At 44.6% G+C, this 12,302-nt stretch overlaps 1 protein-coding gene across 1 annotated transcript in view; it reads right to left on the bottom strand.

Annotated features, from left to right (window-relative positions):
- The window catches only part of nrg3a (neuregulin 3a), a gene marked incomplete at both ends in the record, with an annotated part of 227,672 nt that overhangs the window by 97,977 nt on the left and 117,393 nt on the right, over nt 1-12,302 (bottom strand). The window contains one exon of the mRNA XM_084470218.1: nt 431-560. Within this exon, the coding sequence (XP_084326344.1) occupies nt 431-560 (130 nt within the window). The remainder of the gene's footprint in view (nt 1-430; nt 561-12,302) is intronic.

The following is a 12,302-nucleotide window of genomic DNA, read 5'->3' as shown; positions in this document are numbered from 1 at the left end:
ATTTTCCAGGATGCCTAAGAGTAACTGAGCAACTCATTTCCCTAACCTTTCAATATCCTGATCATATCCAAATCCGATATTATCAGAGTAATACTGAAAAGGGAAAAAAACGGAATAGGAGACCAGAACGATGATGTGGCAGTGGTGGACAGAGGGCGACACAAAGCGAAGCAAAACAGTTTAAATCCCAGACAACAACAATACCTCCAGATATAACCGAAAGAGGAGGGGGAGGGCAACACTACACGTTATTCAACCAAGTTATCAATCCAATCACACAGGGGCACCGAATGCGGTGGGTGTCAGATCTCTTCACAACACACAGCACACACACACACACACACACACACACACACACACACACAAAGGCATAGCGGTGGCAGCCACATGGTAGCGTCACGGCGGTGAGGGCACAGCAGAAGCCACTTACTTGCAGTGCTTGTGGGGGCCGCTGAGCGTCTCGATGACGAAGCACTCGCCGCTGTTCAGACAGTAGGTCAGGTCCCGCTCGTGGCACGGCTTGAAGTGCTCTGAGCGCAGAGGTGGCACGGTGGGAGAGGCTGTGGGAACAACACACACACACACAGGACGTTAGCGGTGGACCTTTGCTCCGAGCTCATCGTACAACCACTAGGCGTTTCCCTGTCAGCGGTGTACTGGGGGAGAAGAACTAAGAAGAAAAACAACAAACAACAAACAACAAACAAAACACCATCAGGTTCGTTTGTCAAGCACGTCGACACACATACAGTGCAAGGGACTTTGGCTTCAATTGATTCGGTGAACAAAATTAAATTGATGAATAAGGAATTGAATCGTCAAATGAAAGTTTGAGAAATAAGTTTGTCAAATAAGTGTCTAACATTGCGACTGCAGATTTGCACTGTGCGGGTAGTGTGTGTGTGTGTGTGTGTGTGTGTGTGTGTGTGTGTGTGTGTGTGTGTGTGTGTGTGTGTGTGTGTGTGTGTAAGGAACCTATATGAACATAGTGTGTCCTCTATAATCAGGTCTTCTGACAGAAATTGATCTTACTATACCAAACTAGCCTTTCACTCGTCACGCTTCAGTACAATCATCTTTCTCTGTCTGGCTCCTGTAATCTAGCAATAACAGTCAACACAGAACATACCAAAACACACAAAGTCAAGCTGTCCATTTAACTAGTTAATGTGTGTGCTACGCAGCATGGATATCAAATTTGTAATTGTTCAACAGAGAAAACTAATGAATGAATTCAGCGTGTAGATTTTTAGTGAAAAACAAGCTTGCTTTAATAATGTGTGTTCATAGTACTCAAAGGATTACCGCAATAATCGTTGTTTTCACAAGATATTGGTCTTCTCTTCAAGAAACCTCCTCAGACAACGGCGTTATCGCCCACAGACGCTTTTCACTTAGTGTAACGGAAAAGGAAAACACATTGTAGGAACGCCACAAAATAAAATATATCGTGCAGGTTTCCGGAGCAGACCAAGTGGCTAACAGCCAATTACTCACAACCCGAGGTGCCATCCTCCTCACGGCTGGCTGCCCCCCCACCACAATGCGCCGTGGTACTACACCGGGCTACACACAATACCTTGAAGATATTGTTTGTTTAGACCCTGTGATGTCCCCAAGTAAATGATGGATGGTGAGCCTGTAATGATGTATCCCGCCGTGATTAATACTGCCGGGAAGCCGCCAGTGTTGTTGGAGAGCCGGACGCCCCCCCCCCCCCGGTGATACATCACGGCGTGCCCGGACTGAAGGCGCTCTCAGGGATGCGTTTTGGTACGCCCTGAGTTTGTAGACACTTTATGTACAAACTAAGGGAATCATCCATGGGGAGCTGTGGCGTGAACCATCGCTCACCGCCCGATGCACAAGGGGCGTCGTCGTCGTGTGCTCTCAGCCGGCGCCCGTAACACTGATAACGGGTGTGCTACTTTATCCACCAGGGTAATGAACGTACCTGCTCTGGTCTGGTCTAATAGCCGTGTGCTGGTCCATACCAGTAGCAGACCCATAATGAGGGTGATGAGCCACACCAGTGGTGTTCCAACGAGGACACCTCTGTGAACCCGGTCTACTACACTCATCACCGTGGGGACCACCACAGTGGGACTTCTGGGCCGTTTTTAAAACGTCAAAAAATGGCAATGCGCCAAGAACCGTATAAGTAAATATATATTGTACTGTCCCAGATGTATTGCCTCTTTGCATAAAATGCAGATGGGTCTCTAAACACGTCACTGGCAAATAGATTGTGGTCAAGGAGCCTGTTTTTAAGGATCTGGAAGATGGCTTCTATCCCAATATGTGAAATGGGAATAACATAGCAAATACACAGAGAAGTTGTAGCAGTAGACCGTAGTCCCAGAGCCTGGAACATTGTGTGTAGTACATGTTTATAACGAATACAGACATGACAAACATGATTACATTACATAACATGTAATGACTTATATTGATGTGTCTTCACTGTGCATTTAATATTTTTCATTATATAAAAATTCTGCTTCTTAGTTTGCCCTTATTAACAAATGTTATTTTCAAAGGGTGAAATAATTTAAACATTAAGTGATATTTGAAGACCAGTGGGCCGTCATGAACCGTGGGGTGTTTTGAGAAAGCAGTTTAGGTTTAATCGTTTAATGCATGGCTTAGAATGTTGAAAAAACAAAAAACCCAGCTATGATGAAGAGCCATGTTCCAATTAACACCACACTACAGTGCTGATTGCTTTTGCCTTTTTTTTGTGAAAAAGAAAAATGGGAGCACTTTAAGAGGCTCCTACCAGCCATTCATCAGCAGCGTGTTTGGAACATGTATCCAAGAGAAGTCAAGCAAGCAGAGAAGACATGCTTAAGTGATTACAAATCTGGTTTCATTTTGATACGGCCATTAGAGTCACATTACAGCTTCCTTAAATATTTTTTGAGAAAAATACAGGGAAAAAAGTTGATGAAAATGTCAAATCAACGTAAAGTCCCAGACGGGAACAATATTAATGTCAACCAAGGTTATTTGCCCTGCTAGATTTTCAATTTCTATTTTGAGGTGGAAAGAAATGTGCAACAAGCGTGTTTGGCTATAATGAGTGGGTGAGGTAGGACATTTTGATCCATCACTCTGCTCCTTAATTAGGAGCATAATATATAGCGGGTGGAGAGGCTGCTGATTGGCCCCCCCGGGGGTAGCTAGTAATATGAAACAGTGTTGATAATTGGCATGTAAGGAAATGTTGGGGCCATGTGAGGTCAGGTCAGGAAGGAAGGGCCAATGAGATCGCAAAAAAGCTGTTTGGTTAAATAATGTTGTTGAAAGTTGAGCCTCTGCATAAAACTAGACTAAATCAACAACTATGATTCACAATTATGTACACATTAAGTCTATTCTGGATTAGGAGGATTCAATACTTATTTGTATTTATTTATATCTATAGTTGTTTTATTCATTTTATTCGTCATGGTTTTCTACATGGATGTAAACAATGATTATTTCACATGTTAAAACAAATTGACATGACAAACACAAATAAAACAAAGTAGTAGTTCCGAAGTAGCTATATGAATGGTCATAAAACATTCAGACCAAAGCAGCAGAACAGCGTACTCGAATAGAAAATGCCATATTTTTTATTCCATTTTATTTTGTGTGTGGTATAATACATTATTCATAGTGGTTGAAACACACTCACTGAATGTGAGTCTAACATCAGATTTGAAAGTGAAATAAACCATACTAAATAAATAGGAATAGAAGCGGTTCCCATCTGCAATCAATAAAGTACTATCTTATATTACTCTGTACTGTCTGCTTCTGGAGCAGCCAAGCTACTTGTAGATTTAATCCAATATAACCCAAACATAATACAGTATATCTGAAGCGTGAAAACAGGAATAAATGGGAAATGTGTCCGTGGTGAGCAACTATTCTGTCTGAGATGCATTAATCAATGTCCCTTAATCCAATTACATAATATGAGAGAACTATAATATGAGAGAACTATGAGAGAGAGAGAGAGAGAGGAGAGAGAGGAGAGAGAGAGAGGGAGAGAGAGAGAGAGACACACACACACATACATCAAAGAGCAATAGAGCTGTCCAATTATCCGTGTCCCAGTGACACTGTCATTGACTTGCATCACGACATACTCTGCACATGCAAATCCATCAAGCAAATGCCAGGATTCACGAGGAATTGTCGATTTCATCGAAACACTGTAGCCCTGCCACACTTGCTATCGGAGGCATAACAGGGTTAAGGGATTTGTTTTAACTCCGCAGATTTCCCTTCGGAGCCCCTGCCTGGACAAGGCTGTTCCGCGGTTACCCGGGTGCTGCTGATGTGACGTCCACAGAGCACTGTGGTTAGCTTCACAGTCACCACCCGGGTGGTCCCAAGCTCTGCTGCTGCACTCTATGAAGGCTGCCATGTTGAGGGGAAAAATCCATTGCAGTCCAATGGAACCAGTCTAAAGAAGAAGCGTCGTTCGCAGGCCCCAGACGTCAATCAATCCACGGGAAAAACAACCCAATTTACCTCTGCTGTGCTTTGTGGCCAGAGACAGTGTCGCCCCGGGATCAATAATGCGCTGGGTGGTGGACGGCATACTGTGCGCTTACTCCTCTCTTTCCAGCGTCTTTGTATCCCTGACTCAGTTTCTCTGCTCCTGATAAGACATTTAGGTCTGGGCCTTTGAAAGGTGGTAGCATACTGGTGGGCAGTGCGCTAGCGTTGGTTATAGCAGTCGTGGACCACCGCGCTTCTGCAAAGGTAGCGTAACTCAAAAGTATACGTTTCCCTTATTCCATATTCCGATTTATGTGTCTGTTTAACCTGGACCAAAGCATCGGACTATGTTTATGCGTAACTAGGTACTATGCGACTTTTTATATGGAAACATAAGCACGCACATCAGCATTTTATGTAGATATATATACATTTACATTTGAGACGTGCATGGATTCCACTTCCACAAGAACAATGTAAGCATTTCAGGTCTTAATGAATCACGGCCCAGGGAGATGGACTGCATTTATGCTGCACTTTTCTCCCAACTGTATAGGCACTCAAAGCACTTTGTCATTTACGGCCATACATTCGGCCACCCAAACACACACACACACACACACACAGACACACACACACACACACAGTGCTATCAACCATGTGATGCAACAACCAGTTAGTTTGGCAGTAGCAATAATCTTTCTTTGAATAAGTAATGCTGACAGCATTATTACTACTGTTGCTATTACTGTTAAAATGACAATCTGAGTGACCCGGGCCCGCCTCAGGTAACCGCGGCTGTGTGACAGATGGGTCCTGGAACGAAAAACACACAGGGGGTCTATGTGTCGTATGTTTGGCAAAGCCCCTGTTTACATTTTCCAACAGCGAACCCCAATGCGTTTCAGATTAACTCCAATAAGCCCGAACACTAATCAGGTCGCACGGCTTCAGTCCTCATAATAATTAACCACAAACCGCTGACGAGACAGGAATCCATTTGAGATGTTGATGTTGATGAGAGTGAACACGCCTAATGGCTGCTGTAATCATACGCTACATTTACTGAAGGGGAAAACACACACAGATGACTGACACCCATACGGTTCACCTGACAACTAACTTAGATTGTATTCGGAAATCAGCTATCATGGGAACAGAAATAATCCAATTGCTCAGTTGCTCAATATTTACTACTTATTTTTTTGTGTTTGTGTCTTTATTTCATGGCATCCATCGCCCCTTTCTTACACCTACTCTAGTTCTCCCTCCACTTCCCCCTCTCTCTCTCTCTCTCGATTGAGAGGATAAAGGTGCGTTAAGGCGTGACATTTACGTGGGTGTTTCAGTAATGACGTCCTTCAAGCCTGACATAGAGAACAGTCGTTGGCAGTGGGCAGGTGGGCAGGCTACTGAACAATACATCTGCATGTCTGACTGATTGCCTGCCTTACTGCTTTCCTGCCTGCCTGCCTGCCTGCCTCTCAGTCAACCCACCTGTCTGTTTGTGTCCTGCCTTGAGGCAAGACACAACCCCTCTCTCTGTCTGTCTGTCTGTCTGTCTGACTGTCTGTGTGGGTTTCTATCCACCATGTCCACCATTTCATGAGCTCTGACAGAGGGAGTATGTGTTAGAATATATATATATATATATATATATATATATATACATACATAATACAGTGGAAAGACATCAGGTTGTAGTCAGGTTGTAGTCTATCAGGTTGTAGTCGTGTACAATAAGAACCGACACCTTGCTGGTGGGCAGAGAGGCTCAACCTATCGGTGAGCGATGTAGTGATGAGACCAGTGCAGTAGGATCCCCCTAACCCCCCCCCCCCCCCGGATCAGCCATGGCTTCCTGTTCCTTTTCAACCGTGTTGTCGTTTACAATGCACTCGCATGCTTGATCATGCTTTAGATGACCTTGAAATGCCCTTGCCGTCTCATCAATAAGTAATGGTAGCCTGAGGAGGAGGAGAAGGAGGTGCAGCCACGGGCCGCGCCGCATACAAATGGGTCTGCCTGCTGCAACACCAACGACACACAACACCGGGCTCAGTATTTTAGTTAAAGCTCTTCAGTTCAGAGCTGATGAGCTGAACGCATGACTCGCCTCACAACTGTAATTGTTAGCACTCGGCATAAGCCCTCTGATTGGCGCCGACACCGGAGCCATTTTGGAGCAAGCCGTCCGAAAAAGGTGTTGTTAACTCAAAGCACAAAGAAATCCCTTGCCTGCAGCGTCACATGGGCCCGCTCCCCAGCGCAGATGTTGATTTGACAGGGGAGCCGTTGCCAGGCTTAATCTACCCTCGGAGATCAAAGTAGAAATGGTTGTACAGAGTACAAGGATCTGTGTCCTAGCGCTCAAAAAACCAAGCTGTCATCATCATTGACTTAGCGCCTTTGCAGTGTGCACGCAGCCGGGCTCCAGCCCTGCTTACATTTAACTTGACTCAAACATTTCTGCTTGTTACGCTATCATTATGTCTGTCCATTATGGCAGCCATTGCACTCCTAACCATCCCCGAAAGGAGGAATCCTTCACTCTGCATTCCTACCCAAGTTTCCTTCCCTGATAACAAAGGGAGTTTTGACTTGCTCTTTGGAGGGCGAGGGTTAAATGGGTGCCATACAATGGGTTGTGTGAACCCCTTTGAGACGGTAACTGTGATTAAGGATCATACAAATAAAATTGAATTGACCTGACTTCTCACCACCACTCTCCTGTAGAAGCTGTCTCTCTAATGGATGCGTTCAACTGCCATCTCCCTATCTTCCCCAGTTATTAATCCGTACACTCTCCACTTTGTAAATTACTATTTTATTGTGTGTCATGTGTTTTTCATTTCCTGCCCATCCGTCTTGTTTCCATTCATGCTCTCCCTCCCCCCCCCCCCCCCCTCCCCCCGCCACACAGGGCAGCTGTGGTGCTGGTGGTGGTGCGTCAGGTGCGCACCACCAAGCAGTTTGAAGGTTGAATAGTTAGGTTTGAAAGGACTGTTATGAAAGGTAGTTTGGAGGACATGTGGTAGTGGAAACATGTTGTGCAAGGTATACTCAAAAGCCAACCACCTCATGAATGCACTTTACAAATTGACTTTACAAAAGCCATAATCCGGCGTACTAAACAGGTATGTATTTGTGGGTGGGCACACACACACACACACACACACACACACACACACACACACACACACACACACACACACACACACACACACAGAAACATGTGCATGCACTTCTATGCATGCATATGTGAAAGACGCACACACACACACACACACACACACACACACACACACACACACATACCTTGCAAAGCCCACAGTGGGGGCACTGGCAATCTCCTTTCTTTCTAGGACCCCTCACCCCTCTAAATCCTCCCCCACAGGGCACGCACATGCACACAAAATGTGTGTGTGTGTGTGTGTGTGTGTGTGTGTGTGTGTGTGTGTGTGTGTGTGTGTGTCCATGTGTTTTTATCTCTGAATATCTCAGTTGAAGTGAATGAATATTTTAAGGAGAGACACACACACACACACACACACACACACACACACACACACACACACACACACACACACAATCAGCACTACAACATCGGTTCCAAAGCATTACCTTTTCTCCCTCAAAGTTAAATTCTCATTATCTCCGCCTGGGGCAGGGGGGTCCCCACTGGGATTAAGATGGCGACGGTGTAGCCAGAGGACCACCGACAGGGGGTCTGGCTGGGCTGTGTGCAGATATCATTATTGCACAGCATGATCCAATAAAGATAACTGCTCACCGCTCCTCCTCAACCCCTGTGTCCAATAAACAACCACCAAATCACCTTCACACCTCCACAGTCCCTTCTGAGATAAAGGCGAACAGCTTGTAACGTGGGTAAAAAAAAGGCCAAAAGATCTTCGGATAGGATTGTTTGAAACGAGGCAGAATGTGGAAGTGAATATGTACCCCAAAAGGTGTTTCTCTCTGGGGGGAGGGAGGACAATAGTCCACTGGGTCTGTGGAGATCGTTCAAATCATTGCAATCGCTTTTTTAGCTCCGTCCTTTCCGTCCTTTCAGGGCACCTCCAAATGTAACGCTGCACGAACATGAAAGGTTTCAGACAGAGAAGGGTTAAGATGGGGGTGAAAAGTGTAAACTGAAAGATTTCTTCCTGGAGCGATTCATCAAAGGAATTCTGAAAGGAGTATGGAAGAACATGCTGTGTTTCCAACTATTCAAAAATAAAGTAGAAGCCGGAGAGACAACCTATGCAGTTTCTCAGTTTGTTATTTGTTTGTGGTTGTGTTTTTGTGTGTGTGTTCGTATGTGTGCTCGCATATAGTGTGTTGGTCTGTTTTCTTGCAGGTCTTTGTGTGGTGTGTGTGTGTGTGTGTGTGTGTGTGTGTGTATATGTGTGTGTGTGTGTGTGTGTGTGTGTGTGTGTGTGTGTGTGTGTGTGTATATGTGTGTGTAAGTGTAGGTGTAGGTGTGTGTGGGTGTGTTGATAGCAGTACCACTAGCAGTAGCATGTATGGTTGCATGAATGTGTTTCTAAAGGTTTTTTTTCAGTTTATGTGAATATTATTTATTGTGCAGATATAGGGTTAGCGTTAGGTAGATAGATAGTTATAATTATTGAGAGTAAGTTAAGTGTAACTTTGCATACATAAGTGTCCTGGTTCATTGTTCTTTGTCCACACTAGCAGAACATTGTGTGTTGAGGTATCCACATCATTATTAGTTCTTTGCTTACCCACAGGAAAAAATTTCTTCTGCATTTTCTGACCAGCCGACAGTAAGTATGCATCTATATGTATGCATGCATGTGTGTGTATGGATGTGTGTATGCGCGTGCGTGTGAGTGGGCCGGTGTGTGTGTGTGTTCCTTCAGGGGCTATGCCTTTCTGCCTCTCCTCCCTCATTCACTCTATAACGTGATCAGGGATCCAGAGTTCAGGCCTGTGCTCCACCGATCTCCGGAGCAGGGTGATAGGGTTCAGCAAGGCAAGTGGAGGGAGAAAGGAATCATAGAAGGAAGGACGCAGAGTGAGGGGAAATAGGGGGTGGAGGAAGCTGGGAAAGATGCTTTAGTGTAATCAGACCCTGCATCTAGCAGCTAAACGCATCATTTTGGTACGTGTGCGTGTTCGTGTCGGTGGTGTCGTGTGTGTGTATGTGTGTGGATGCTCACGCAAAGGTGTGGCACTTCTGCTTCAGACTACAGCCTTTGTTATGTTTTGTGTGGTGTGTGTGTGTGTGTGTGTGTGTGTGTGTGTGTGTGTGTGTGTGTGTGTGTGTGTGTCTGTGTGTGTGAGAGAGTTTGTCGGTGTCACAGAGCTTTGTGTGGGTGCAGCAGTGCACGGCCGTGGCAGAGACTGCATTGCAGATACTTGGCCTGGTGCTGTGTGGCACTGATGGATGCCCCACGAAATGCACACATAACCCCACACACAACAAATACACACACACATAGACACACACACACACACACACACACACACACACGGAAACATAACAAAGCACAATAAGCTAAGTGCCCCTCCATCTGGAATACTGTGTGTCAACACAAGGCTCCTGGTACCTACAGTTCTCCACACAATTGCACACTAATTGGAATGTGCTGAGAACTGACACAGAAACACAGAAACACACACATACACAGTCCCTACAATCTGGTCAGTGCACCGCCCTCCCCCCACTGTAGAGATCCTATGGAAGAGATGCCTCCGGCCGTGGATAAATGAACCATGGTTAGCTTCAGACATGATCCCAGCTGTAAGGCACGCCGATACACAGCAGATACATCCATTACACTCATAGGAATGGCTGTCTGCAGAAGCTGTCATTCGTACTGCAGATTGTGGATGGTGGCTGCAGAAGATCAATTTTATTTATTGAGGAAGATAGATAGGAATCTTGACTAAACCGTTTAAAAATCTCGTTATTTGTTATTTTTGTGTTATGTCCACCACTATTAGGGTCACATAAATGCCCAAATATGTGAGTTTGTTCAGTGTTCATCAGAAAACTTTAGTATACTGTGATCAAACGGTCACAGTATATTTAACAGTAAATTAAATGCTTTTGTTGTCTGTTGTCTGAAGTAAGAGTTTCCTATACCTAAACATAGGGTTTGCTCTCTTCAGTCTTTGATATCGCCAGCTTCTTCCAACTATTTGAAAATGCAAGTGGTCACAGCATATTCTACATGCCCTCAATATGCAACCTGTCTCCACCATTTACCACTGAAAATTGGAGCTGAAGTTTGGAGTTGGAGTTGGCCAATATACGAGATATGATGTACCAGAGATTTACCCCAATCACTTGTGTGGAGAATATCCTGTATTAGACACCATCTGGTGATACGAGACATGGTTAAGAATACACAAAAAGTACATTTTTGCAATTCTCTTTGTATAAACAATTACATTTAATCATATTTTATATCAACATTTTGAAATGGAAGAAAAGTTTGATGGCAAAAAGTATTTTAATTACAAGAAGAAATTTCATACGTTTTTTTACATTCATTTTAATATTTACTCATAAAAACAAACAAGCAAACTCTCACACACACACACACACACACACACACACACACACACACACACACACACACACACACACACACACACACACACACACACACACACAGCATCATATGACTTGCAATCAGCCATCAGTATTCTCCTTCTTACATGGAAGGCAGAGGGAGGTTTTTAATTAAGTTGAGAAGAAGAAGCTATTACTTTTGGGACAGACTCGACTACGCTCCGCTCAGTGGCAGCAGTGGCTCTAGGCTCTTCTAATCACATTGGAGAGGGACACAGAGAGAGAGACACAGAGAGAGAGAGCGAGAGAGAGCGAGAGAGCGCGCGAGAGAGAGAGAGAGACAGAGAAAGAGATACAGTTGACGGCCTGCTTCACAACAACACACACACTATCGTTCACCTCCTGCGGTGAGCAAAGTGAGTGAGGCCGCTGATTTTTTTTTCCCCCATCATTCGTTCAATATGTAATCCTGCCACCGCGGCCGTTGCCCTGCTTATTAACATGCATCAGTTGCTCTGCTCACACAGGCCCCCATGACGTCTACGTATGTTCCCAGCATGACAATAATAACAATGCAGGCCTAATACATGTCTTGTCTGAACCGTTTCCTGTACTAAAGGACTATAGACATGTTTTGTTTGTAATCATAATTGTTATTTAATCAATTTTTAATTTCAACTACTCTCCTGTATCCTTTCTGCTGTGGCACCCACATTTCCCTTCTCAGATAATAACGTTTATTTGAGCTCAAGAAAAAGCTTCGGAGTCAGATATGTGAGCATTGGGAGACATTCATAACCATAATGTTTCCAACGAGACACAAAGGCACATGTCTTTATGCTCGGCTCTTAAAAGAATGCTAATTTTTTTCATTTCCATACAGAGTCCAAAATACAGTATCTACTCATGAGAAGTTTGCATCTTCCAACGCATGAAAAAAAACAACAAAGAACTAACATTGCATGTTTGGAGGAACACGTTCAGTAGTTGCCTAGCAACAAGCAGAAGTGCAGCTGCCTCTCTGATGTGTTTAGAGCACTCTGGAAGCCAGAGGGGCCCCGGGAGACAGGGGCTGCAGTCGCACCAAAACACTATAGACCGAGACCTCCAAGTGCCCCGTTTGGAGTTATGAGCGGTTATTATAGACTTTGGCAGCTACCTGCGAAAGTTGAACCTCTCTGTCAACCCTGTTTTACCACCGTGATTGTTTGCTACAAGAGGGATAGCAGTTCAGGCAGGGGTGCGCTCGCCGCTT

Source organism: Micromesistius poutassou (genome assembly GCF_964030765.1).
Source record: "Micromesistius poutassou genome assembly, chromosome: 7".
Taxonomy (NCBI): domain Eukaryota; kingdom Metazoa; phylum Chordata; class Actinopteri; order Gadiformes; family Gadidae; genus Micromesistius; species Micromesistius poutassou.
This window is presented reverse-complemented; position numbering and strand designations above follow the sequence as displayed.